The sequence below is a fragment of the Mugil cephalus genome, chromosome 3, assembly GCF_022458985.1.
Source record: "Mugil cephalus isolate CIBA_MC_2020 chromosome 3, CIBA_Mcephalus_1.1, whole genome shotgun sequence".
Lineage (NCBI taxonomy): Eukaryota > Metazoa > Chordata > Actinopteri > Mugiliformes > Mugilidae > Mugil > Mugil cephalus.
This window is the reverse complement of record NC_061772.1, coordinates 19,971,362-19,996,387: the sequence shown is the minus strand read 5'-3', so window position 1 is coordinate 19,996,387 and position 25,026 is coordinate 19,971,362. Positions and strand designations below refer to the sequence as shown.

Genomic DNA, 25,026 nt, shown 5'->3' with positions numbered 1-25,026 from the left:
TCCGGCGATCATTTTCATTTATAATATATATTACACATTCGTCTCCATTCCACTCGCATTAAATACTATGGAGCTCTCCCTCTGACTGTATTGATTAATGCTGATGTTTTCTATTCTGCTCCTGTGAAATGTACACCGATCAGGCATAACATTATGACCACTTGTCTAATATTGTGTAGGTCTCCCTTGTGATTCCAAGATAGTTCATCAGAGAATGTACATGGGCCTTCTGAAGGTGTCCTATTTAAATAGGTGGCTTTAAGGCCCGTGTGTTGAGGGGAGGGGCCTCTGTGGATCAGTTTTATACTTGATCAATTTGGGATCTAGTGAATTTGGAGGCCAAGTCAACACCTTGTGCTGTTTTTCATGTTTTTTAAGTTAATCCCAAAGTTTTTGTGTGTGTGTGTGTGTGTGTGTGTGTGTGTGTGTGTCTGCGTCAGGCTGCATGCTGCTGGTGTCATTGCTATGCGGTGGGAGTCTCCTGGTCTGGTCTAGGTGGGTGCAACATGTCTTAAGTAACATCCACACGAATTCCAGGTCCAAAAGTCTCCCAACAGAACATCGTATCGTCACAAGACGGTCGACGTTACGTTCACTTCACCTGTCAGTGGTTTTAATGTCGCGGCTGATCGGCGCATAACTCCGCAGATGCCCATGTTCAGAAGTGTGCAGGAGCCAATCACACAGCAGTGCGCTTTAACAGTAAACGCTTGGTTCTTACGAGAGTGACGCGCGGCTGCCTGACCAACATGCAAAGCAATGGCGCACAGCAGCATCGGGGATTGGGCGAAGGGAGAAGCCCCACCTTTGGGCTGCTTCCTGGTGGCCTAAGCGGTTCACCTGAGGCTTTGTGGATGTAAAACCTCTGAGCCCTTACAGGTGTGGTTCAGGAGGAGAAAGAGAGGAAGGTGCATTTCATCATGCAGGAGAGGAAAGACACACCTCTGGTGAGTATGTATGGTAGACTTTAACTGTAGGAATGTCCAGCTTTGGGCAGCTTTTTACACGACTTTTGTTAATACTAGTTCACATTTATGTTGCCAGTGATGATAAGGCTTTCACACACTTGTATATTAAGATGTACCTACAGTATGTATATAAAAGTTTTGCAAGAATTACAAATGTTAAGATGGATTTCATAAAGTACTGTAATATCCAGCTAATATACTATTGTGCTAACACTTTTGTGCTTTATTGGAATACAGTAAAACAGAAATTGGAACCCAGGAGGCAATTTTGCTTCCTCAGACTGTACAATATTTTGTTTCATTACTTTATCTCATACCACATACTACTGTTGGGGATACAATTATGTCTGTTGTGACACAAAGGCAAATATTGCTCCTGACACATTAGATTTCTTTGCTTAGTGAGAATGTATTTGCACTTAAAGGAGGTCCAGGGGGGCTTGAGGGACCCTACTGTTTTAAATGACTGTAGCAAAGATCATTATGACAGACTTTAAGCTAATTATAAAGTGTGTGTTCACAGAATTGGTGCGTGTCTCCCCGAGATGCCCACACACACACACACACACAGCTGGACATCCTTTCCCTTTCCTTTGCATGCAAATCGTCGTGTTTGCATGCCCATGTCGTCTTTTCCCTCCCAGACCTAGACCTGTAGTCAAATAAATGCTTCCACAACAAGACGATCACTTGCATTAACAGACGGCTCAGCACAAACCGACTCTCGGCCTCGTGCGTTAACCATTACACCAGAATTCTGTTTAAAATGTTTGTTTTAACTCAGACTACACAGCTGAGCTGGTGCTTTTTCGATGGAGGAATGTGCACCTTTGTTGCTGCTTTGGTTTTAATCATCTCTCACAAGCAGCTCAAGTGGCCATGCAAATAAGGCTGGCTGATAAAAGTCTCTGTCTACTGAGCCCAAATGGATAATCTTATCAATAATGAATGAGTTTCCTTTTTGAACGCGGGGTCATTTATTCCTATGAAAAGAATAATTTGGAGATAAACAGAATGTGGCTGTTTTCGCAGATGAACAATGCTGTGTAGACAAATAGTGTCATGATGTCAAAAGCAAATTTTCCAGACAGCTTAATAAAACAGGTATGCGGTACTGTGCAATATTGTTAAGTATGCAGTTCTGTGCAAGGGGATGCGTTTAGAATAAATGCCGTGAATAGTTTTTACCTATCGTCTAACTTCAAACAAAATGCAGCAGTAAATGGAAAAGAAGAAGTCCGTATTTAGTTTGACTGTAATTTGCTGTGAAGGTTCTTGGCATGTAGGTTGCTTCAGGCATCTTGGTGAACTTGCTACAGGTCATTCTGCCTCCTAATCCCAGACGCCTCGCTGACTCATTTAAGATCAGCGGCGCTCTGTGAAGGCTGAACCGTGTGTTGTGGGTCTCTCAGTTCTTCCTGCCACTGAAGGGAGTCCTTTATGACTCCAGCTGTTTGTTTCGGTGACGTTTTCACACCGCACAATAAACGGCGGCCTTACAGGACTCGCTCCCGATGCATGAAGGACAAATAATCCTACAGTTCTGCACGCGAATCACGTCGTCTTATGTTAAAGTTTCCGGCAGAGGGCCGCATTTGAGCGAGTTTGTGAGTGACGGAGTTAATTGCCAGTTCAAACGTCAGGCAGGAAGCACTTTGCATATGGAGCGAGAATGAAAATTTGCCAGCTTTGCATTGACCACAAGTGCTTCTAAGAACCCCTCCGCCTGTAAAATGAGCGGTGAGTGACTCATAATAGATTTAGAGGAAAACTGTCATAATATCTGTGTGTACATTTGTTTGCAGGGAACATTACAGCCGCAGACACGATGCCTGCGATGTGGGGACGTGCTGGAGTGGTCAGAGGAACACAGGTGTGCAAAGTCATGCAGTATGAACAGACACATCAATTCTCTCCGCATGGAAATACAAGGGCAGCAAATTTATTGCTGCTGGCAGAGGTTCTTATTTGAAACTAAATAGCGTGCTGTTCCCAATTAAGAAGTCTTCATTAGATCACATAAAAAAAAAAGCAAGCTATCAGATCAGTCGAGTGATTAGGAGGCCATAAATGAAAGAGGTGCGACAGGAAGCATTTGTGGTGCTGGGCTAACAAGTCTAAACTAATGTGTTGGAATTTTCCGGTTAAATTATTCATGAGAGCTGGTAATTTCTGAGCTGCGGGATAAAATGCTTTTCCCCACTATCAGATAACCAGAAAGGCAATGTGCTACGTTCTTGAGAAGATTATGAGCAAAGCAGCCAGAGCACAAAGCATTCAGACTACACTCGGACTATACAAAACACACAAATGAGTTATTTTTAGTGATAGAATGCGTATAGGTTTTCATCCATCTCTGCATTTGAGTCTGCTTCGACGTAATATCCATTGTAATACTTCTCGGAGCCTCGCCCCAGTGAGTGAGTGAGGTTTTAGTAGTCCCTGAATTAATGAGTTGTCTCAAATTATGGATCAGACTAAATACTGTGAAAAATGTGCAGAACAAAACGCCGGATAATATTTATTCAAATCAAAAACAAAATCTGAGCATCCACATCTCTTACTAAAACTGTGTGAACTCTAGGAAGTAGCAGTAACTTTAATTGAAAATTTGCAATTAATGTCTTCAATGTAATTTTCTCAAAATTCATCCAATGAGCCAGATTGGTCCCTATGGTGGGCTGATTTTTGGCCCCCGGCCCATATTTGACACCCCTGATCTAAAGGAACGTTTTTTTTTTTCTGAGATTTAGTGCCTTTTGGTGTGATATAAAGGACTGCATGAAACACTCATTCATCTCATGTGCGTTTTTCCCAGTGTCCTCATGGGCTGCTCATGTTGCGCTACGGTGGATGAGACTCTGGAAAATGTAGCCAGGGGCCTGGCCAGCAGGATGAAGAAGGAGAAGAGTCAATGGGCGGCGGGACGAGTGGGTGACATAGACTTCATTGGCTCAACTAAGATGAGAGGAAAGGTGAGACTGGACGGCAAAGTGAGCGCAGCTGCAACACGGCAGGAGCATGCCAAATAATGTCAACCTGCATCTTCATGTTGTCCAGTTTGTGAGGGTGCGCAGCAACACAGACCCGGTGCTGATCTACCAGATGTTGACAGAAGAGTGGGGCCTTGCTCCTCCGCACCTGGTGGTGGCGCTGGTGGGAGGAGATGAGCTGGCTCAGATGAAGCCATGGCTCAGGGACACTCTGAGGAAAGGGCTGGTGAAGGCTGCACAAAGCACAGGTTGGAAAATAAAAACTGGCCTTTTGAATCAAGGGGATTTCATGTTGTCTAATAATGGTTGGTGGCAGTAACAGTAGAAAAAACGTCACCAAGAAAGAAGTTTGTCTTATTTTTAGAAGTTTAAATTGTAATTCTTCCGTAAGAACTTATGTGTTTTTTTGCGTATTTTGTTCAACCGAATAGCGTTCTTTAAAACTATATAGACAAAAGTCTAATTTCCACCAAATATAGCACAGTTGTTTACTGTATAATACTGGACACTGCTTTCTGAACTAATACTTATGGTCCTTGCAGAATTTAGTATCAAATGTTTAAAACACCTTACGCACACACACACAATCAACTCCTTCTTCATCCTCCAGGGGCATGGATTTTGACTAATGGCCTTCGATTTGGCATCACTAAGCACTTGGGCCAGGCGGTGCGAGATCACTCCTTGGCTAGCACCTCCTCTAAAGTTCGAGTGGTGGCCATTGGCATCGCACCCTGGAACATGATACACAACCGAGAGGCACTGCTCACTGCCAAGGTTTCTGCTGATATGCAGACAATAGCAGAATTTATGAGAAAATATTTATATCTTCCACATTAATGCTTATGTGCTGTCCCGTGTCATTCTGCATGTCTGTATTCATTTCATTAAGGTGGATGAACCTGCAGCGTACTTGCCTCAGGACTTGCCGCACGGGTCAGTGTATTCCCTGGACAGCCATCATTCCCACTTTGTGCTGGTGGAGGAGGATCCCAACAGACCAGGAGCCACCAGCGAAATGAGGGTGAAGCTGCTCAAACACATCTCTCTACAGCGCACTGGATATGGAGGTAAAATCCTTAAAGTCACCACTGGGACCTAGAAATATAGCCAGAATCACTTCCTTATAATAAAAATACCGTATCTTAAAAAGCTGAAATCCTGCATTCACTTCTACTCATGTAAAATGGCATACATATGGCAGTACAATGCACTTAAATATTAAAAGTAGGAGTCTTCATTCTGACAAATGGCAGCTTTCACGGTGTTAAATTATAGATGCATTAAGCATTATTTCATTGCTGTGCTGTAAATAGCACACATGCTACCATTGTCTATTTAAAAAAAAACTACTTAATGTTTTATGACATTTTAAAATTGATGGGAAATCGTGAGCCTCAAATATGTGCACAGGTACAACGGTTGAGTATTATTTTTAAATCACAAACTAGATACATACTTGAGTACCTGAAAATATGAATTTCGGAGAAACCAAAACAATGTGATGCAAGGGCTACTTGTTTCAAATATCTCTCCCCCATACTAAATGCTAAACTAGTGGCATACAGTTAGCTGTTTATTACATTTCTCATTATCTGCTTCACTTCCCGTTGTCTTACTTTCTTTTCTCCTTAGAGAGGTCTCCTACTGTCAGTGTTGCCAGATGGGAAATGACTAATTATCGTACCAGAAGTTAAAATTATTGTATTTGGAGGAAAATTATCGTACATACTGTAACGCTTCGATGTCCGTCTGTGGTGGTGGTTTGAGCTAGCTTAGCAGGAACACTCACAGCCACACTGAGCTGGGGTTTCCACAATGCTCGTCGTTTATTGAATGCTACTTAACGTTACATCAACCTTCCCATGCCCGATTGTACGGATGTTTGTTATTCATACATGAACTAAATAGAGGGCCAACAAGACTCGAAGGTCACTTTACATCTAAAATGAAGATAACACTGCATATATCGTTTTTACCTCTATGCTAGGCCTATAGTGTGTTGCATTTGTGAAATGAAACAACTGCTACAGAGAAAACGAAATTGCATTTATGTAACATAACAGGGATTTATCCACGGTTAGCTTACCTGGGGTAGAAAAGTTCAATAAACAGCGGGCTGGACCTGCCGGCGGGTGTCGCATGTCGGCAGTTGTGACGTATGTTTTGAGCGACAAAAAATTAAATACATTTTTTTTTTTAATGTTACAAGATCATCATCAAGTCAAAATTAGAATTATATGTAAAAAATAAATAAATAAATAACACACTTAAATAAAAATACATTTAAATCAAATACTCAACAGCAACTAGTAAATGTGTTGCAATGCACTGTGGGAGTTCAGTGTGGTGTGGCATTCAGTGTCATTCAGTTGTTGTGTAACTCCCGCTCGTTCACTGATGAGTGACTAGTTGCCGCTATTCTGAGGCAGTTAGTTAGCGTGAAAAAGTGAACGGCTTTTATCAGCGTCCTTGCTCCGGGTTGCCGACCCCTGATCTAGGCCATATAGACCCCTTCACAGTTTGTAAACAGTGTGACGTGTTTTTGAGGGGCGGAGCTTAGCGGGAGGCAAAACATCCCAAACACTATAGTATGTAGCATATTTCAACAGACTGTTTTGGCAAGAATGGACAAGGAAAACGTACATTTTAGAAAATATACCAATACACTCACTCACCAAGGCCGTGAGTGTTATTTTAAAAAGTTGACTGATGGGACTACATTCACTTACCCCTACACTCTCTGGATGGACGATTTGACCAAAGGAGGGCACAGAGGGGACAAAGTCTTGTCTGTCTTTATCAAATGAAGCCTCTCCACCAAAGATATTACAAGAAGCTGCTTGGACACCACTGAAACACGCAAGTAACATTGCGTTAGCATTAGAATTAATATGTAAAAACAATCTCCCAAATAATGATTGACTTGATATAATCATTATTGATATAATTCCAGTCACAATTTATTCTAACTCATAATGTTGTCATTAACCATTAAAGCCAAACCAAAGTTGTCTATGACTGGCAGTGGCTCGCTTCTCTCTGTTTTGTCTAACACCGTGACGTCACAGTGACATAGGCCAAGAAGGAGTCTTTAGCTTATTATGCAGTTTTACCTTTAAATAAACCAACAGCAGGTTTGTGTTTGCTAATAACCATGTATTGAAGGGGTCTAATTATGGTACATTATGGGATTTTTGGAATTATTCATTGTATAGAGGGTATTATTGTACAAATACAATAATTATCATACATCTGGCAATGCTGTCTACTGTCACTGAAAACTTAGCATATCGCCCATGCTGTAGTTTAAGTTTTTCCTTCCCTTGAGGCCCCTCCAATGGCCTGGAGGCCCCATGCATTTGCACCGTCAAAATCAGCACAAGACAAATATGAAGAGTTGCGAGATGATGAACGGGAAATGGGCTTTTATCTCATAAGACGTCCACACAAACACAGAGAAAAAATGTCACACCTTAGTGTTCAGAGCTCGGAGACAAAGGGGACCTGTGACAAAGATATTGTTTCACAGAGGCTACAAAGGCATTGAAAAAAAAATCTCAGTGAAAATAGCAAACATAGCAAAGCATATATGTTCCATTAGAAACTACAAAAGTACTCTAAAAACCTAGAAAAAACTACTTGTTAAAGACTTTTCACATTCTTGCATGACCCCCAATTCACTTTAGCATTTAATCGACTTACATCTCTAGCTTACATACCATTCACGTGGTAAAGTAATACCTGGTGGGCTACCATCTGGAACTCTGCTATGCAAAAGAATTAATATGAAAGTACTCTTTGGTTTCAGGCACAGGAAGCTTTGAGATCCCCGTGCTGTGTCTCCTGGTCCACGGAGAACCGAGGATCCTGAAGGTAAGTTTTATTTTACAAGGCTATGTTCAAGAAATTTAAAGGCATGACCTCAAATAGACATTCTGAAAATCCGTTACGTTGTGTCATTTGAAGCTGCACAGCCAAATAGTGCAGAAACAGTGAGCCAAAAGTCTGAAATTCTGAAACCTAACACAGAATATTTTCATAAAAAAGTGGCATAACTGATGAGATTACAGGCTACAACTTTCCCTGATCAATAAAAGGCTGTCTTGATATCAGCAGAGAATTTACCTGAGTGTTGTGTCCCTTCCCGCAGAGAATGCATAAAGGCATTGGCAATTCGACACCATGGCTGATCCTAGCAGGCTCTGGAGGCGTGGCAGACATCCTTGTCACACTGATGAATAGAGGCTGCTGGGATACGGACAGTGTTCATGAGCTGCTGCTGGACACCTTTCCAAATGCCCACCACAGCGCAGACATCAGTAACTGGGTCAAGCTGGTAAGAGCGATGTGCACAGCGTGGAGGCAGGCACATACCCAGATATGCACATCACAAGACTTGAACATTGCCAGAAATGTGGGGCACACTGGGAAGGATTGGGAGGCAAGCTAAAAAGAAGCTAGATTTTCATGGTTATCTGCAAATTTTTTCTGTGATGACCCAATTTAGCATATGAAGGAGGAGGGCGGGATATCAGTACTTTTTGTTTTCATATAGAGGAGGTATTATGATCGTAGAAAACAACGATTAATACTGCACCTTTACTCACTCAAATAATGTTTAAAATAACTGACTATCAATCCTGCCTGTCAGATCCAGAAGGTTCTCGATAATGGACACCTCCTTACTGTGCACGACCCTGAACAGGAGAGCTCCGAGCTGGATACGGTCATTCTCAAAGCTCTAGTCAAGGGTAACGCACTTCTTATGAGAGATCTGTTCAAGAAATTTGTAATTTCCTAAGGCTGTACAATTCTAGGCATTTTGTACTTTTGACAAACAAGTATATGACGGAGGGCCTTGACATTTTGAGCCTTTCAGAGGTGGTGAACCTGTTGACATTTTCTTTTTGTGTGTGTTTATCAGCTTGCAAGAGCCAGAGTCAGGAAGCCCAAGACTTCCTCGATGAACTGAAGCTGGCCGTGGCCTGGAACCGAGTGGATATTGCCAAAAGTGACATATTTAACGGTGATGTGGAATGGAAGGTGAGAACAAAAATGTTTCTGTATCGTCTGTGTTTGGAGCAACTTTCAGCAGGTGTGATCTTACCACTTTTTAAAATACAATCCAGTTAAAGGTGAGCATATTGAAAGTACTAAAAACAAAAACTGTGCTGCTTTCGCTGCTTTGTGAGGTGGTACTCATAGATAACGACAGCTGTGCACTGAGCTCCATTATTGACATTTGTTAATGCTCAGAGTGACTGACATAATGCTATCCTTTTTTAATATCGACCAAAGCGCACTTGATAATAAGTGAGAATCACCCTCAGAGGACCATGGATGTCTGTACAAAATATCACAGCAAACAGTATGAGCGGGACTTATGGACTAGTAGTGAATCAATACGCATCCCAATAAAGATCAGAAGAACCTTAAAATTATAAGAATGTATTTACATGAAATAGAGAAGGCAGTTGCTCTACAAGTCATCGTAATAAAGACTAATGATCTTTTCAGGCTTGTGACCTAGAAGAGGTGATGATGGACGCGCTGATCAACGACAAACCGGACTTCGTGCGCCTCTTTGTGGACAACGGCGTGAACCTGGGCGAGTTCCTGACCTACGGCCGTCTACAGGAGCTTTATTGGTCTGTCTCGGAAAAGAGCCTCCTTCACAACTTGCTCCTCAAAAAGTACGAGGAGAAGCAGATCCTGCTGGGAGCCGCAAGGACGCCCGGTCCACCTGTTCACCATCCCCCCGACCAAGGGGACCGGAAACGCTTCACCCTGTACGAGGTCGCCAAAGTGCTGAAAGACTTCCTGCATGACTCCTGTAAAGGCTTTTACCAAAAGGTTCCCACGGTTAGTGGTATAGCTCCAGTAAATTATACTGCAGTGAATAAGCAATACTTTCAGACGAGGAGTTACATTCCACTGCGTGATTGCTTTGTTTGTTTTATTTGGGAGTCAGAGATATCTGTAAAAATACAGTATATCTCCAACTGCTTCACAAACTAATGCTGCTAATCTCAGAGACTTTGCTGGCTGTGATGTCACATGCATAGCCTCTATATATGTGAAAACATTTTCCTACGAGTCTAACCTCTCAAATGGTTTGATTTGAAATCGTCAAAGGCCTGAAATATGCAGTGAAGTAGACAATTTTTATGTAAAACTCATAGAAGACACTGAATCTGTACTGGTGACTAATCCTGCACTATTAGAAGCAAAAGACAAAATCGAATCAATAAATCCATCCACAGCAATGAAGCATCATCGCAAACAAACCATTTATTTATTTATTTTTTGAATACATCCTCAGTATTTATAACAAGGCCATCAACCTATGCAAATGCCTTTGCTTAATGTCTGCCTGGTTGAAATCACCGCATATGCCAGTTAACGGGTAATCGAAAGGTCCTCGTAACTGGTTACACTGTAATGCCAGCTGTAGGCTGTGTGAGTATTTTCTACATGTTTAATACATTTAGTGTACTGTCTGTGCGCTCCAGGAGAGGCCAGCGAAGGGTCGACTGTTCCACAGCCAGAAGAACCTGGCTGAGTTAGAGGAGCGCTGCGAACATCCTTGGCGGGATCTATTCCTCTGGGCCGTCCTTCAGAACCGACAGCAGATGGCCAACTACTTTTGGGCTATGGTTAGTCTTGTCAGCTTCTTTAGTCAGTCAGTTCAGCTGCAGCTATCTCAGCACCGTGCGGTTTAATCAGAAACAGCCTAAATGTGCCTGGCATTTGAAAAATCTACTCAGACCAAGCTGAAGTGAGCTGAACTGTGTTGTGATGGTTTGTATTCTGGATCGGGCGTGACAAGAGTGATGTGGGCCAGCGCAGTGCAGGTGTAGGCCGGTCCTGCCATATGAAAATGTCACTCGAGATAAAAGAGCCCAGCAAATGGCATATTTATCAAGAACTGAGGTGAACTAAAAGGGTATCTTATCTCCAGGAATATTATTCAAATGAAGGTCATGCTGCTTGCTAAGGCAGTCAAACCTATAGTGAGAGAGTTCATGCGTGTCTAAAGTCCCGATGAAGTTAATGAGAAATATATCCTGACATGGAAGCGGTGCTTTTTTTAATTGTTTAAATGACAGCAATAAATGGTAATTGCTCTTTGTTTTCAGGATATTTTCATGGCACCTTTCATTTCATTATTGCCCTCCTCTGAACTAAGGCAACCAATTACTGTAATCTCACAAGCGGTCACCCTTATGCGCTCCCTTCCCGCGTCTTATTCCAAACATTATCTGAAATTATGGTAATTATATTCAGTGTGTGTACATCCCCCACTGCAAACCGTTCTGTGGCCTGGATTGCTGCATCCGTAATGTGATTGTTTGAAGTATCTCTCGTGATGAAGGCTTCATCGCGGTTATCCTCGCAGGCTGGCTTATGCTAGCAAAACCTCACATGTTTAATATGTACATTTATATGTGAACCCAGGAGTTGCTTTATACAGCAACAGAGACACAAAATCCTTGAACATTTCAATGAATAGGACTTCCAGTAGCGAGCCTTCAGCTTCGATTTGTAATGTTAGTCCTTTAAGTGCTGCCATGAATAAAGTCATTTATAGAGCACCACATGTCGACTTTTGAACGTGACAAAATGACGCATGTTACACCACAGGCACGGCCTACACCTTAAAAGGCTACGAAGGACAGTTATCTACGGTTCATGTACCGGGTTATTTCTTGTAATGCCAATTTACTAATAACCTATATAATCTCACGTATCCTCTGTATTCTCTTTTAGATAAGTATAGTTCTGTGGGAACGTACACAGAGAATGAGTGATGGCTTTCATGCATGTGTCATAAGTGTCAGGAGAGACAAGATAAGAGGACTTGATTAGCACCTAGTAACCATCTCAAGTGAAAAACCACTCGATATATGTTGAACCTTGCCCTCGGAGTTCTTCTTTTATACCGAACTCTATCCAGATGTATAACAGCTCATCTTTTACTATCAACTAAGCTGCTTTGACCAAGTAATTTCCCTTGTGGATCATTAAAGTCAGTCTAAGCCTAAGAGACATCGCCTGACAATGGTAGCTATCAGGTTATCTTAGTCTTACTAACCTACTTAAAGCTGCGCATAGTTTTCAAAATCATCAAAACTTCCAGATCCAGACAGCCACTATTAAGCTATTGAAATCATCAAGCAGAAATGGTGATGTGTAGTCTGACGTCACTCCGCACCTTCACCCACTTATGGCAACGCAAACGGCCATCGAGATTAATTGCGTCTGATTTTTAAATTCTTATTGAAATCAATTGTAACTGAAGGAGCCTGGAAGGAGCAAAGGGAAAACAGACTGAAATATGTGTTCAGCAAAGCTTAGGTGACAGTGGCAAAGCCCTTTATTAGTCATAATTATATACTGTATGTGGGAACAGCTGCAAATTATACAGTCAGATCTAAGACTTAGACTTTAGAATCTGCAGGGGAGCTTGCAGGCATAAATGTATACGCTCAGAACAACTATTTACATGGAAAAGATGCAGCTTTCTGAAATCCTAAGCTAGAGGGCTTTTTCAAACCCGTGTTTTTTTGTTTTTTTTTTACTTCTGCTTTGTTTTAACCCTTCAGGGCCCTGAGGCGGTCGCGGCAGCGCTGGCAGGTTGCAAGATCCTGAAAGAGATGGCACGACTGGAATCTGAGGCCGAGTCCGCCCGTAGTATGAAGGAGGCCAAGTACGAGCAGTTTGCCCTTGGTGAGTTCATAGACTGTTGATGACATGAGCTGACAACACAAAAGTCACGAATGGCAAGAGGTAAATTCGCACAACATCACACCAGCAGTGTGTTTCACAGGCACAAACAGATCTCACTGAAAGGAAATAATATATGAAGCTTTTTCGAATGTGTCTGAGAGTTATTTTTTTTAATTTTCTCTCTGTACTTGCCGTTCTTATTGTGGCAGATGTCTTCGGAGAGTGTTACTCCAACAGCGAAGACAGGGCTTATGCTTTGTTAGTGAGGAGAACACACTGCTGGAGCAAATCTACAGTCCTTAACTTGGCGACGGAGGCCGATGCCAAATCCTTCTTTGCCCACGACGGAGTTCAGGTAACAATCAGACACATCCATATGTGCATTTGGCTCCAATTTATCAGATTCTTTCAGCCATTGAAAAACCCTTTTATTTTCAACGGACAGATTCAACATGGTGCGTATTCCATAAAGAGAGTTAGGTTATTTTCCTGCCTGCTGTACTGAAGGATTGTATTGCCATGCAGTCATTTGAACAGACACCTATTCCATTCAGTGCACGGTTTTGCCCAAATATCTCAGATGTCCTTGTCATTTGAAAGTCATCACTGAGAGTTAATTGGTATTCCGCTAGCATGCGGATTTAAAGCACACAGTTCAAATAATAGAGCTTGTTTTTTTGTTTTTTTTGTTTAATGTTTTAATGTTTTTTAATGGAAGCTCGAAGTAGACATTTAGCACAAGTGTCATATTTCAAACTAATATGGATTTCACTGATCTTTTTGCTAAGGTTAGACATGCTAACTAAGCACCAGAAGTTTTTTTTTATTCCATGCCAAGCTGCAATCAGCAGCTGCGGGTAAGGAAATGGTTCAGGTGTCACATGAAATGCTTTGATGAGGGAAGCAAATCATTTTTTTTCCTTGTGGCTGCTCCTCATGTGGTGCAAACAGTAAACAAGCGCTCAGGCTCGACTATGCTAAGGCCTGTGGTGCCCCCTAGTGGTGAACTTTATTCACGTTTTAAATTAGTATGGCCTTCTTGTGAAATTTACCGGACACCGGCTCACAACTAAACCTCTCCCGCAGGCTCTCCTCACGAAGATTTGGTGGGGGGCTATGACGACAGACACGGCCATCTCCAAACTTGTGGTGTCTTTCTTTTGTCCGCCGCTCATCTGGACCAACCTCATAAAGTTCAGGTGATGATCTCATCCTGTCCACACAGCTTGACCTCACCATGCAAATGTGCTGTACTGTACTGAGGCGCTGACTCACGATGGTCTTCGTGCGTGTTCTTTCAGCGACGAGGAACTTGACAATCGTAACGGTGGCGAGCAGTTTGTGGAACTGGACAGTCTAGATACGGAGAAGGCATTATTGCTGACCGACGACGATGACGCTATGTGAGTCAAGGCTGTCTCAGTTACATACTAATCCAGTTCATTCAGAAGTAGACAGAAACTAAGTTATATATATAACTAAGTTGTATCAACAACAGAGCTGTATGTCTCCCCAGGCTGAATTCTCACTGCAGCCTCGGTTGAATAGACTTGTACTTGACAGCACAACAAAACATCGACACGCTTTCAATGTTCCAATCATTTCAGGTTTATTCATTATATTATCTGTACCTCCTCTTTTCCTCACCAGGGACTCCTCGCCGAGAGGACCAGCAGCTCAGAGCTGCGCCTCCGTCTGGTGGCGTTTCCTGCTCCGCCGCTGGCGCCGCTTCTGGAGCGCTCCTGTCACCGTGTTCCTCGGGAATGTCATCATGTATTTCGCCTTCCTCTGCCTCTTCACCTACGTGCTGCTGCTCGACTTCCGCCCACCCCCACCCTTAGGCCCCGGAGCCCCAGAGATAATGCTCTACTTCTGGGTCTTCACCTTGGTGCTGGAGGAAATTCGACAGGTGACCGTCAAAAGCGTCAAATCTCACTGGCTCCTGTGAAATCCCATTTTTATGTTTTCGGAAAAAAAAACAAAAAAACATTTGAAGTTCATCTCGCATCATTAATTTAAACGCGAATCTCTCTCTTCTCCGTGCCACGTGACAGCTGTTTCGATGGGGAGGCACTTCTGCTGAAAGTGTTACAGCGTTCAAGCCCGACAAGGGAGACACATCTGAGTAGGAGGTGATTTGAATCCTTACAGCGAGCCCGTCCTCTCTAGGGGTTTTGAGGACTCACGAGCCTTTCACCTCTCTCCCCCGCTCCCCTCTCGGTGAGCCGGGTCAGACGAGCACAATCTCTCATTGCACTGATCCCGCTGAGCCTTCCTCCCTTGGGCACAAAGCCCCAGATGAGACGGGCCTTTCACCACTGTTCCTTCCGTTCTTTTTTTTCTTCAGCGAGCATCTCAGAAAGTCCCTGAGCTGAGTAGAACTTAGGCACAGATTTTCCAGAAAAAGAACCGCACTGCTTGAGGCAGCTCTGGCTTGTTACCAAGCCCAGTGGGGCCCATGTGCCTTCAAAAGTATGGCCCTAGGGTGCATGCCTTTCCCCGAAGAGAAACAGTGCCGCAGGGGTGCCTGTTCATGAACAAGGTCACAGATTCTATCTATCCGTCCGTCCTCTGCATTTAACCCATTCACGCGCAGCTTCTCGAACCCATAGCTAACCGTAATTTATTTAAGAAGCTCGTACAGGCAGTTTTGTCCTCAGTCCCTAATCTCATCTTCTACATCTTGTGCGCAATAAACAGCCACAGAAAAGCGGATTCGGGTGCTTTTACTTCTACTTTGCTCTGAAATTTCCATTCATTATCTATGAATGGAAAGCCACTTATCCTTTAGTGGTTCGCTGGAGACCGGTGCCTAATATAGCTGGCATCGAGAGGCGGCGCGCAGCCCGCCCTGGACAGGATTGTCAGTCCATCACAGGGCCTCAGACAGACAGACAACCATTCATACGCACACCTATGGTCAATTTAGAGTCACCAGTTGCGTGCTTGTCTCAACGGAGAAAGCCAGAGCATCAGGAGAAAGTCACATGGGGAACATAGCTGCAAACTCCGACGAAAGAAAGTCTCGTACAGATCTGAATCCTGAACGTGCGAAAAACTGAATCTAAACTGAAAATATTTAAATTAACCGTTTGCGATTGTGCTAATTAAAGCGTCTGCATGTGAGTCCAAATGGTGGCTGCAGTGAATGAGTTAGTTTGTTAGTCAAAGTTTTTAGTTATAATGTTGGTATTTGTAGAATAAGAGCCAGGGCTTACACCCAGCTCCGTCAGCACACTGCCCTCTCAGCTTTCTGTCAAATCCACAGCGCCATCGAGGGACCAAGCCTCCGGTTCTTGACCCACTTACAGGTCCATGTTTGAGCCACTTGAGACAACTCAACCTTACACTCTAGGTTTAAGAGTCCTCACGCAGGACTGAGAATTCGGGACATTGCAGCTGCCTCGAAAGCAGAAGGGTCGTGTACCTGCTAACTCTCTCTTGGCCTCGCTGCAGGTGTATCTGAGTTGGGGGGGCGGGCGGGTGGGGGGAGTCCCAGAATAAATGGGCCGCGGCCATACAGGTGCCTCGGCGTAGAAGAAGAGCAGCAGCGTGAACCCGCGGCTCACTGGCGCCCTCCTCCGTGAGGCAGGAGTACTGTCTGCCTTACCTCGTGCTTGCTTAAATGTGTTACAGGCATACACGTAATGCCTCTCCATGTATGTACCCAGGAAATGTGTACATTTTTAACTATAAAAATTAACAAAATGATTCACACAAAATTTACATTTGTATCGCAGAAAAATGAACAAATAGCAGCAGTGCGTCCCCTGGCTCCCCGACGTTCCTGGTTGGACTGCAGTATATTATAGATGAGACCGTATATTTAACCTATATATACATATTTTTTTTTTATGACAGAGCTTCTTCACTGATGAAGAGATGAACATCTTGAAGAAGTTTAAGCTCTACGTGGAGGACAACTGGAACAAGTGTGACATGGTTGCCATCTCACTCTTTGTTGTCGGGGTTTCATGCAGGTAGTTAATAACTGACACCGGGTGCTCTGTTTTGACTAATCATGATGGCATAGCGTAAGTTATAAGATAATAAATGACAGAATCCAAAAGACAGAATAAATAATTGAACCATCCACTCTGCGTAGGAATTGCCGCCTAATACTTGTCACTTGAACAAAACATAGAAAATAAAAAAGAATGAATATTTGAAACTGTGTATTATTTGAATAGCTTAATATTGAATGCAGAATGATAATAATAATAATGTATATTTATAATTTGCACAAGGCCGAGTTTAATATAGAACACATACAGTACATTAGGTAGGAGGTTACTATTTAATCCTTGGCCTGAAAAACATCGGAGACATCTTTGACTTTCCAGAATGGCGACCGACACTTACGAGGCAGGAAGGACGGTGCTGGCGATAGATTTCATGGTGTTTACTCTGCGTCTGATCCACATCTTTGCCATTCACAAGCAGCTGGGCCCCAAGATCATCATTGTGGAAAGAATGGTGACTAGAACAACATCAAAAAAAAAAAACCTTTAAGATTCACATTTCAATTCCTGCTGAAGAATTCCTGTTTATGTGTCCGCTTCTCCTTTACAGATGAAGGATGTTTTCTTCTTCCTCTTTTTCCTGAGCGTGTGGCTCATTGCGTACGGAGTCGCCACCCAGGCTCTGCTCCACCCCAACGACCCCAGGATTGACTGGGTGTTCCGTAGAGCCTTGTACCGCCCGTACCTGCACATCTTTGGCCAGATTCCCTTGGAAGAAATAGACGGTACATGCAAATGTCTACATTTATTTTGTATAAAAGGGAATTGCAACTGTTAAAATGTATCACGATATGTCTCGACCGTGCCCGCTGTTATTTTCTAGTAACTTTATTGCTTCTTTTTTTCTGTCATCAAATGGAGCACAGCTGCTCGCATGCCTGAAATGAACTGCACCAATGACTCAGAGGAGATTATCCTGGGCCTACGGCCGCCATGTCCAAATGTCTATGCCAACTGGCTGGTCATTCTGCTGCTGGTTATCTTCCTTCTTGTCACCAACGTCCTGCTGCTCAACCTCCTCATTGCCATGTTCAGGTCAGGAGCCAGGAAACCGTCCATATGTTTGTCTGCCTGATGAATTTATTAAACCCAGTAGCTCCTTTGTACAGGAAATAAAAAAAAAATTGTTTTGTTTTTATCCCATTCACAGCTACACGTTCCAGGTAGTGCAGGGCAACACTGACATCTTCTGGAAGTTCCAGAGATATAACCTGATTGTGGAATATCACAGCCGTCCAGCGCTGGCCCCGCCCTTCATCATTATCAGCCACCTCTCTCAGCTCCTCCTCAGCCTGGTCAAACGGCCTGAGTCCAAGCAGGAGCATCTTGGTAGGAAGAATATTTGATTTTTAACTATGCACCACTTCCATCAGAGACTGTTCTAAGCAGATATTCAAACAGTTCCCTGTGGCTTACCGGGCTAAATTAAAATGAAATGACATACAGGGAAACACATAAGGCACATATCTCTGTCTCTCATCTGCTCTATTCATGGTTTTGCCTGCTGGGTTAATTGAGTATTGGATTGCTTCCCCGTGTGTTTGTGTGCGTTGCCAGAGAGGGAGCTGCCGCCAGGACTAGACCAGAGGCTAATAACATGGGAGACGGTGCAGAAAGAGAACTACCTGGCTAAACTGGAGCGCCAGCACTGGGAGAGCAGCGAGGAGAGACTCAAGAGTACCTCCTCAAAGTAACTAACTATTTTGCAATTTTTCTATCTTCCCCCGACAATTAGTTATATACACTAACAGCCTGACGCCAACCTGTTGCTCGTGTTGAGTCTCTAAGATGTTTTTAACCGATTCCGTTTGTGATGAAGGGTTCAGAGTTTGCTGAAGATTGTTGGTGGATTTAAGGACCAGGAGAAACGAATGGCGACCATAGAAGCTCAGGTAATCCAGGGAAAAAGCAACCTCAATTAATTTCGCATTAGCTGGTTGCATACGCTCATTTCACATTTGAAATCTAGCGTGTAAGTATTCAGAGTTTCAGTTTGCATTAGCCTAAGTATTTATATTTTGGCTTTGTCCCTAGGTCAGATATTGTGGAGAGGTGTTGTCCTGGATGGCAGAGTGCTTTGCTCAGAGCACGCTCAAATGCGGGAAGGAAGCTCCAAGAGCTCCAGGTGAGTGGAAAATGTTTATACACTTCTACTTCTGTCTGTACTGTATGTCCAATTTAATATTATTATGTCAGTGTCTCTAACAGGTGCCAAAGCATGCAGCGCCATGGAGGTACCTCAGGGTCAACCAGAAAAAGAAGAGAAAAAGGAAGAAATGGAAGCCAAACCAGGCCACCCAGGATACGGAGCCAACAAAAAATTTCCATACATCGATGAATAAAAGTGCATAGACCACTAATGACACTATTATATCATAAGATTTTAAGAACATTTTGTAATATGATGATTAGGGGAAAGTTCATTTTTTGCTTGTACTTTGATTTTATTTTTTTTAAACTGTGTTGATTTATTTTGGCAGGTTGCTAGGCGAACAACATTTTTACTTACGGCAGAAAATGTTAGTTCCTTTGTTTAAATGAAATAAATGTATTCACGTATGGTCCAAGTAAGCAGAACACATGAAATGTTCCAATACGGCATGCTTAGCTTTAATTTATGCCCGTCTGCATAAGTAATAAATCACACACTTAAAACACCCACTCATTCAGTTACTAGTATTGACCCAGCTTACAGTGTAACATTGTCATCGATTACTTTAAATGGGACCAAAGCAATGGAACATCACAGATCAGCAGACGACTAAAACACAACAACAACAACAACATCACCGTGTATTAATTAATTACATCACGTAAAGGCTGCTTTAAGTTAAAGACACTGAGGCATGATGTTGGTTAAATCTATGTGTACCAGGTGGTTACGGCGTGAGAAAAATGTGCACATTGTGACGTCGGCATTGAGTGCCTGGGTTCAATTCCCTAGCCCTCCAACTCATATTTCCTGTTTCTAGTTCGCACATTTAATAAAAGCAAAGAGACAAAAAGAAACAAAACAACAACAAACAAACAAAACAAAAACATTCTTACATCGCTTGTACGAGAGGCACTACAACCAATAACAATTGGTGAAAACTTTCTTATAGGGTAACTCCATGTTGAAAAGTTGTTGTTATTTTTGTGTAACAACATAACAGAGGGATACCGTGTGAGCAGTCTGGTGAGAAGTAGTGGGGCATGAAATGCTGAATGTGGACAGTACAATGGGTTGACAAAAAAAACTGACTGTGGCATTTCTTTAAAGGTACCCTGTGGAGCCATTGAATCCAACTAATGCCCCAAACGCATTTCTCCTATATAAAACACTTATTTTTCGTTTAGAATATTTTAGTGCTTCTACGCACTAATTATTTCCATCCTATGCAGCGGTTGCCTCGTGCATACTTGTGCGTCTCAGAAGATGAGATAAAAATACAACACAATGGGATCTCCTCTGTAAGCACCGCTCAGTAGTTTCACCACTGCTCAACATCTCCACAGGGTATCTTTAGCAGTCAGACTGCTGTCTACAAAAATAAAAATAAAAACAAGAAAGTAAAGCAAAGTCTTGTAGTGATAATCGCCCTCCAGGCAGGTGCTGCTGAGCTGATTAAACACAGACAATTTTAAACATAGGAGCCTTGATGAATGCACCATGTAGATAAACAACATATTTCAAAATCCATTAAAGGCACTGTCCTGTACATATCTATTAAAACTGACATTGATATTTAAAATTTGGGAAAACTTTCCACGTACTATGCAGCTTTCAAATTTGCAACGACTGTGAATGAAAATCTTCCTATTAGCGACATCCGCGGTTCAAAGGACGTGTCTATTATTTTGATTTGATCACCCTTATTTGTATCATTCAGTAGCTTACCAATAGTGTTCCTGGTGTATTTCTCCAAGCCCTTCTAAAATAACTCCTGCTTTAACTGCATGCCTGGTAAAATGGGCTTTCAAGCTAACACTTTTGTCAAACTCCATGTGAAGAACGTGTGGGAAGAAAAGAAAACTCGTAACCACCCTTTCAAATGAACTGAGCAATACTGAAATGCAAAGATGTCTGTACACTTCATGGTGATGAAGACATGAAGTTTGACTTCAGTCTCTTGAAAATGATGCCTCAGGCCCTCTAGGCTGTACTGCTGGACCTTCCCGATGAAGCATACTGTCAAAACGTGGTGTCACCTCACAGCGGATAAGCAGCGTGTCATCCTTAACAAAAGCTCTCTGAGCCAGCTGATGCAGGTGCATGAAGGTGACGTATCCGAATCCTTTGGGGTTGCGCTGAATAGTGGGTTTCTGGAACGCTTGCAGGTCTGGCTTAGTCTCCATCACCTCCACGTGATGCTGACCCTCTGGGCCCTGGTCTAGGATGGCCAGTCGGATGGTCCCTTGAAACGGCCAGGTCAGCTGCCCGTCAAAAACTCCTTGCATGGTGTGGACGAACAGGGAGATGTAGTTGGAGCAGCGTGGGGCGTTGGGCGTCTGCAGGTGTAAGCGCAGACACAGCTTGTAGCCCGGGCGGCCTGTGTAGAAGCCGGGGCTGTGCTCGACCACAGGCATGCCCGCTTCTTGGCTCCGTAGGTGGCCAGAGAACCCTTTGAGGCGCCAGATGAAGATACCGTGGCACTGCTGGCCCTCCAGCTCCTTCACTGTCTCTTCCAGCATTGACACCCTACGCCGGAGCTCTGCAAGCTGGCCTGCCTGTGAAAGGAATGGGACAAAGATTTCAAAAGGCTGGGACTTAAAGGACATAATGACTAGAGCTAAAACGTGTGTCACACAGAGAAACAAAGAAAACACATGATGCCAACAGTTCTGTTGAGATGGAATAACAGATATGAGTGATATTTGAATAACACTGATAAACACATTCATGGTATATTAGCTATACTAGCAACTTTAAACTATGAATCTAGCTCTGAATTAAGTCACTGTGTTGTAAGAAAATTTGGGATCTGCTCTGAAACTCAAATTTGATTTAAATTTGAGGCTAAAGATTAAAACAGAACAAATTTACACCATCTTTGAACTTTGAAATGCTCCCTTACTTGTGTTTCTTTTAAGATGATGAGCTCACGCAGCTGATGATCCTGCTTCACCAATCGTCCATCCATCTCTCTGAGCCTGTGGTTCTCTTCGCTGGGCTGACCCGGAGCACAGCTGCTGGCGCAGCTTGCAGCTGATCTGAGTCCACTACATGTCGTTACTGACGCTGCAGCTACTTCACTCTCCGAAGAAACGGAAGGTCCCGACGTCCACAGGGATCTGGGTGTGGTGCCGTTCAGGCTGAGGCCACGCAGAAACTCAGCCATGTAGCGCATATGCATCTGTGTGAACTCCTGCATGTGCTGAGCTAGGTTGTGGCGCAGCATCTGAAGATGGCAAACCAGGTTTATTTAAAACGTGGATTTAGTTTGGATTTCAGCAACAGTGAAACAAACCAGGATCTGAAGATCTACCTACCCTTTCCTTACAGCCGAAGATGCTAAAGTTACAGGCAATGGGTGCTTTCGGGCAATCTGTGTCACAATGAGATTCGATCTGAAAGAAAAACAAGAACATTAGAAGCTCAACTTTTTTCTGAACAAGCATTTCTAAAAGTGGTTTTTAATTGTATAAAGCCCTGAGAGAACCCTGAATTAATTTCCTGTTTCAGACAGAAAACCAAGATTCCATCTGAAACTAAGACTCTATCAGTTTGCACTTGCTACTGCGGCGTGCCAGACTGCCCACATCAGTTGTGACACTGTGAGAGGAATGGTTCCCCATTGTTTAAAGAAAAGAGAAGTTTAGTTCAAGTTTAACTAAGAAAATGGTTAAATTTTGACATTTTGATCCACCAGCTGTACTTTTTTAAAACAGTGTGACACTCACCTGGTCCCTGATGAGATCCATCTCACAGTACTGACACTTCACACTGGCAAAGGGACACTGCTGCATATGAAGCTGAAGGGGAAACCAAAACAAGACAGTGATGAGAGTATTCCTTATTGGAGCATAAAACAGTTCATTCGTGCGATTCTGTGGTGTGAGAAATCTGCTGGAAAGGGTTAGATGTGCATCACTACCTCTCTCTCCTCATAAACAAACTCTGTCACACAGTCTGGACACAACATGGGTCTTCTTCCACACTCAACAGTTGTGTGCTCCTCTAGGCGGCTCTTTCTCACAGACTGCAGACACTGTGGGCAAGGTGCAGTGGCAAACTGACACTGTTGCAAATGATTCTGGAGGGAAAACAACATTGTGACACAATGCAGTTAGTGTTCATGTGCTCACGTGCAATTTCCACACGACACGAGTTCCTGACACCTAAAGTGTTTTGTCCTACCAAAACAATGTAAAAACAAGATTTACACAAAAACCCCTGACTGTCGAGTTATTTGACTGAGACAGATCTTTGTAACTGTTGACACACAATCATCCCACGGGATTCTCAAACTGTTTCTCTTATTTTTCTAACCTCTAAATGTCGGAGCTCCATTTTGTCAGCACAGCCAGAGTTTGGACAGCGAACAGTCAGTGAAAGAATCTCCCTTTTGGCAAAGTTGTCAGGAAACAGCTGGTCTTCTGACAGCGATTCGTTGTCCACGGGACACCTCTGTCCTGTATCACTGTTTGGCAAAAGTAAGAACATTAATCATATCATCTGAGCAGTAAATGCGCAGGAAATTTATTTGAGCAGGAAACCTCTGAGTCAGTATTTGGTTTATTGGAGATGAGTACAGCAGCTCACCGAATGGACTTCTCAATACAGCTCTTGCAGAAACGGTGACCGCAGCGTGTTTGAACGGCATTCCTCAGAGCCATGAGGCAGATAGGGCACTCATATTTACTCTCCAGGGGTGGGTCGAACTCCACGTCGTAGCCCTGAAGGGGGGCAGCAGCCTGAAAACTTGCAGAGGTGCCACTGATGTAGGTGCCCGGGCTCTCCGAAGGGCTAGCAAGGGATTCATTTTCCTTTCCCTGCATTGCTATGGCACAGCTGGACAACTCTTCTACACCTCCCTCATAGCTGTCCTCCTCCAGACTCCCCTTGGTGCTTTCAAAGCAAGCCATCTGCAATCAGAGGCTGGAAAAAAAGGAAAGAAGCGTTATATTGTGTATAAAATATTGTTTCAAATAATGACAATTCATTACTTCCTCTCTTAAAATTAGAGATCAGGTTCAAAAACATGGCTGGAAGACGTCATGTCTCTGATCAAAGAGCAAACCACAACCTACTGTACCGTCGCTTACTGAAATCTACAGACTACGGTAAAGGGGATACGTTTCTACAGGTCTAACCTCAACCTCCTGACTACCTGTTTAACTTCCTCCTGTATCAAATGAACTCCTTCTCAACTTCCTCCCTTCTTTTAGAAACCGTAAAGACATGTACTTGTTATTAAATGGTTTTTAGTGCTAAAAGTGTCCATATAGAAATGTCATTAGTGTGTTTCACTGCTGAAAATAACTCATTCATTCAGAAAAAGGTGAAATATGTCAATCACACACCTAAGGCACAATGATCTTTAATTAAGATCTCTCATTAAATGTTTCAGCTCTAGGATGCTCCTGTTTTATGCATAAAGAACTTCTTGTTTTTTGAACTTTTTAACACATGTCATGTGTGTCACTAGGGAGTGGTATGTGCCGCCTTGAGGTTTCTGTTTTGTTTTTGCATCCTGACAGCATCAGTATCAGCTAAATACTGTGTTGAGTTGTGAATCCTGTATTTTTAACTTTTAAGATTAGGGATTTTCAGGCTACTGGTTCCTCTTTATACTGAAACATAAACGGTGGAGTTAGTGCATCGTTTATTGACGACTTGTTAACTCCTCCTAGAAGCTAACGTCACACCTACAAACTTTTAAAAGTTTAATTTTCGCAGTAATTCACATAACCGAGCGCGGTTATCAATAAAGTGGTATCTCAGCGAACAATACTGTGCCACCTGAAAACAATAGCGCACCAGTTACGTTACGGCTAGCTTATCATCCGTACACATTATTTTCATTTGATGAAACCAGTCATGCCCCTGGATGCGGAACTACACTCCAGCGAATCGGACTCACCAGACGCAAAAAGATACGAAACCAGCCGGTAGCGAACAAGCGTCGTCAGCTGCGAGAAACACAATAAACTACCCACTTGCGAAGAACAGACATTATTCTTAGAGTATACCCACCTTTGCCGTGAAAACTTCTCGAAGTTTTCGTTTCTACGGAATTTCCTGTTTTTTCTTTTTTTTTTTCTTTTTCAGACGTCACCGAAGAGTTTCGCCGTTTTCGATCGCCGAAGCCGACAGTGCCCCCTGGT

General features: G+C 43.1%; 2 protein-coding genes across 4 annotated transcripts; one reads left to right on the top strand and one right to left on the bottom strand.

Annotated features, from left to right (window-relative positions):
- Positions 1–440: 440 nt before the first annotated feature.
- trpm5 (transient receptor potential cation channel, subfamily M, member 5) lies at positions 441–19,150 on the top strand. Of its 2 annotated transcripts, none has more exons than XM_047580130.1 (26): positions 441–947; positions 2,774–2,841; positions 3,787–3,943; positions 4,029–4,209; positions 4,572–4,738; positions 4,854–5,031; positions 7,773–7,837; positions 8,115–8,300; positions 8,616–8,715; positions 8,889–9,007; positions 9,482–9,826; positions 10,477–10,620; positions 12,571–12,694; positions 12,904–13,049; positions 13,781–13,893; positions 13,996–14,097; positions 14,345–14,603; positions 16,556–16,674; positions 17,038–17,170; positions 17,267–17,441; positions 17,583–17,751; positions 17,867–18,045; positions 18,274–18,406; positions 18,536–18,608; positions 18,751–18,841; positions 18,925–19,150. In XM_047580130.1, exons 1-26 carry the CDS (start codon positions 921–923, stop codon positions 19,056–19,058), a joined length of 3,687 nt encoding a protein of 1,228 aa, XP_047436086.1. In that variant the 5' UTR covers positions 441–920; the 3' UTR covers positions 19,059–19,150. The 2 variants fall into 2 exon arrangements, with proteins under 2 accessions (XP_047436086.1, XP_047436085.1); XM_047580129.1 differs by having other exon boundaries at positions 18,913–19,150.
- A 149-nt stretch (positions 19,151–19,299) lies between these two features.
- Positions 19,300–25,025, bottom strand: traf6 (TNF receptor-associated factor 6). Of its 2 annotated transcripts, none has more exons than XM_047580132.1 (8): positions 24,896–25,025; positions 23,462–23,797; positions 23,189–23,339; positions 22,794–22,952; positions 22,600–22,671; positions 22,189–22,266; positions 21,774–22,097; positions 19,300–21,426 (listed from the first exon to the last, which is right to left on the bottom strand). In XM_047580132.1, exons 2-8 carry the CDS (start codon positions 23,782–23,784, stop codon positions 20,821–20,823), a joined length of 1,713 nt encoding a protein of 570 aa, XP_047436088.1. In that variant the 5' UTR covers positions 23,785–23,797; positions 24,896–25,025; the 3' UTR covers positions 19,300–20,820. The 2 variants fall into 2 exon arrangements, with proteins under 2 accessions (XP_047436088.1, XP_047436089.1); XM_047580133.1 differs by having other exon boundaries at positions 24,783–24,913.
- Between the last annotated feature and the right edge of the window lies 1 nt (position 25,026).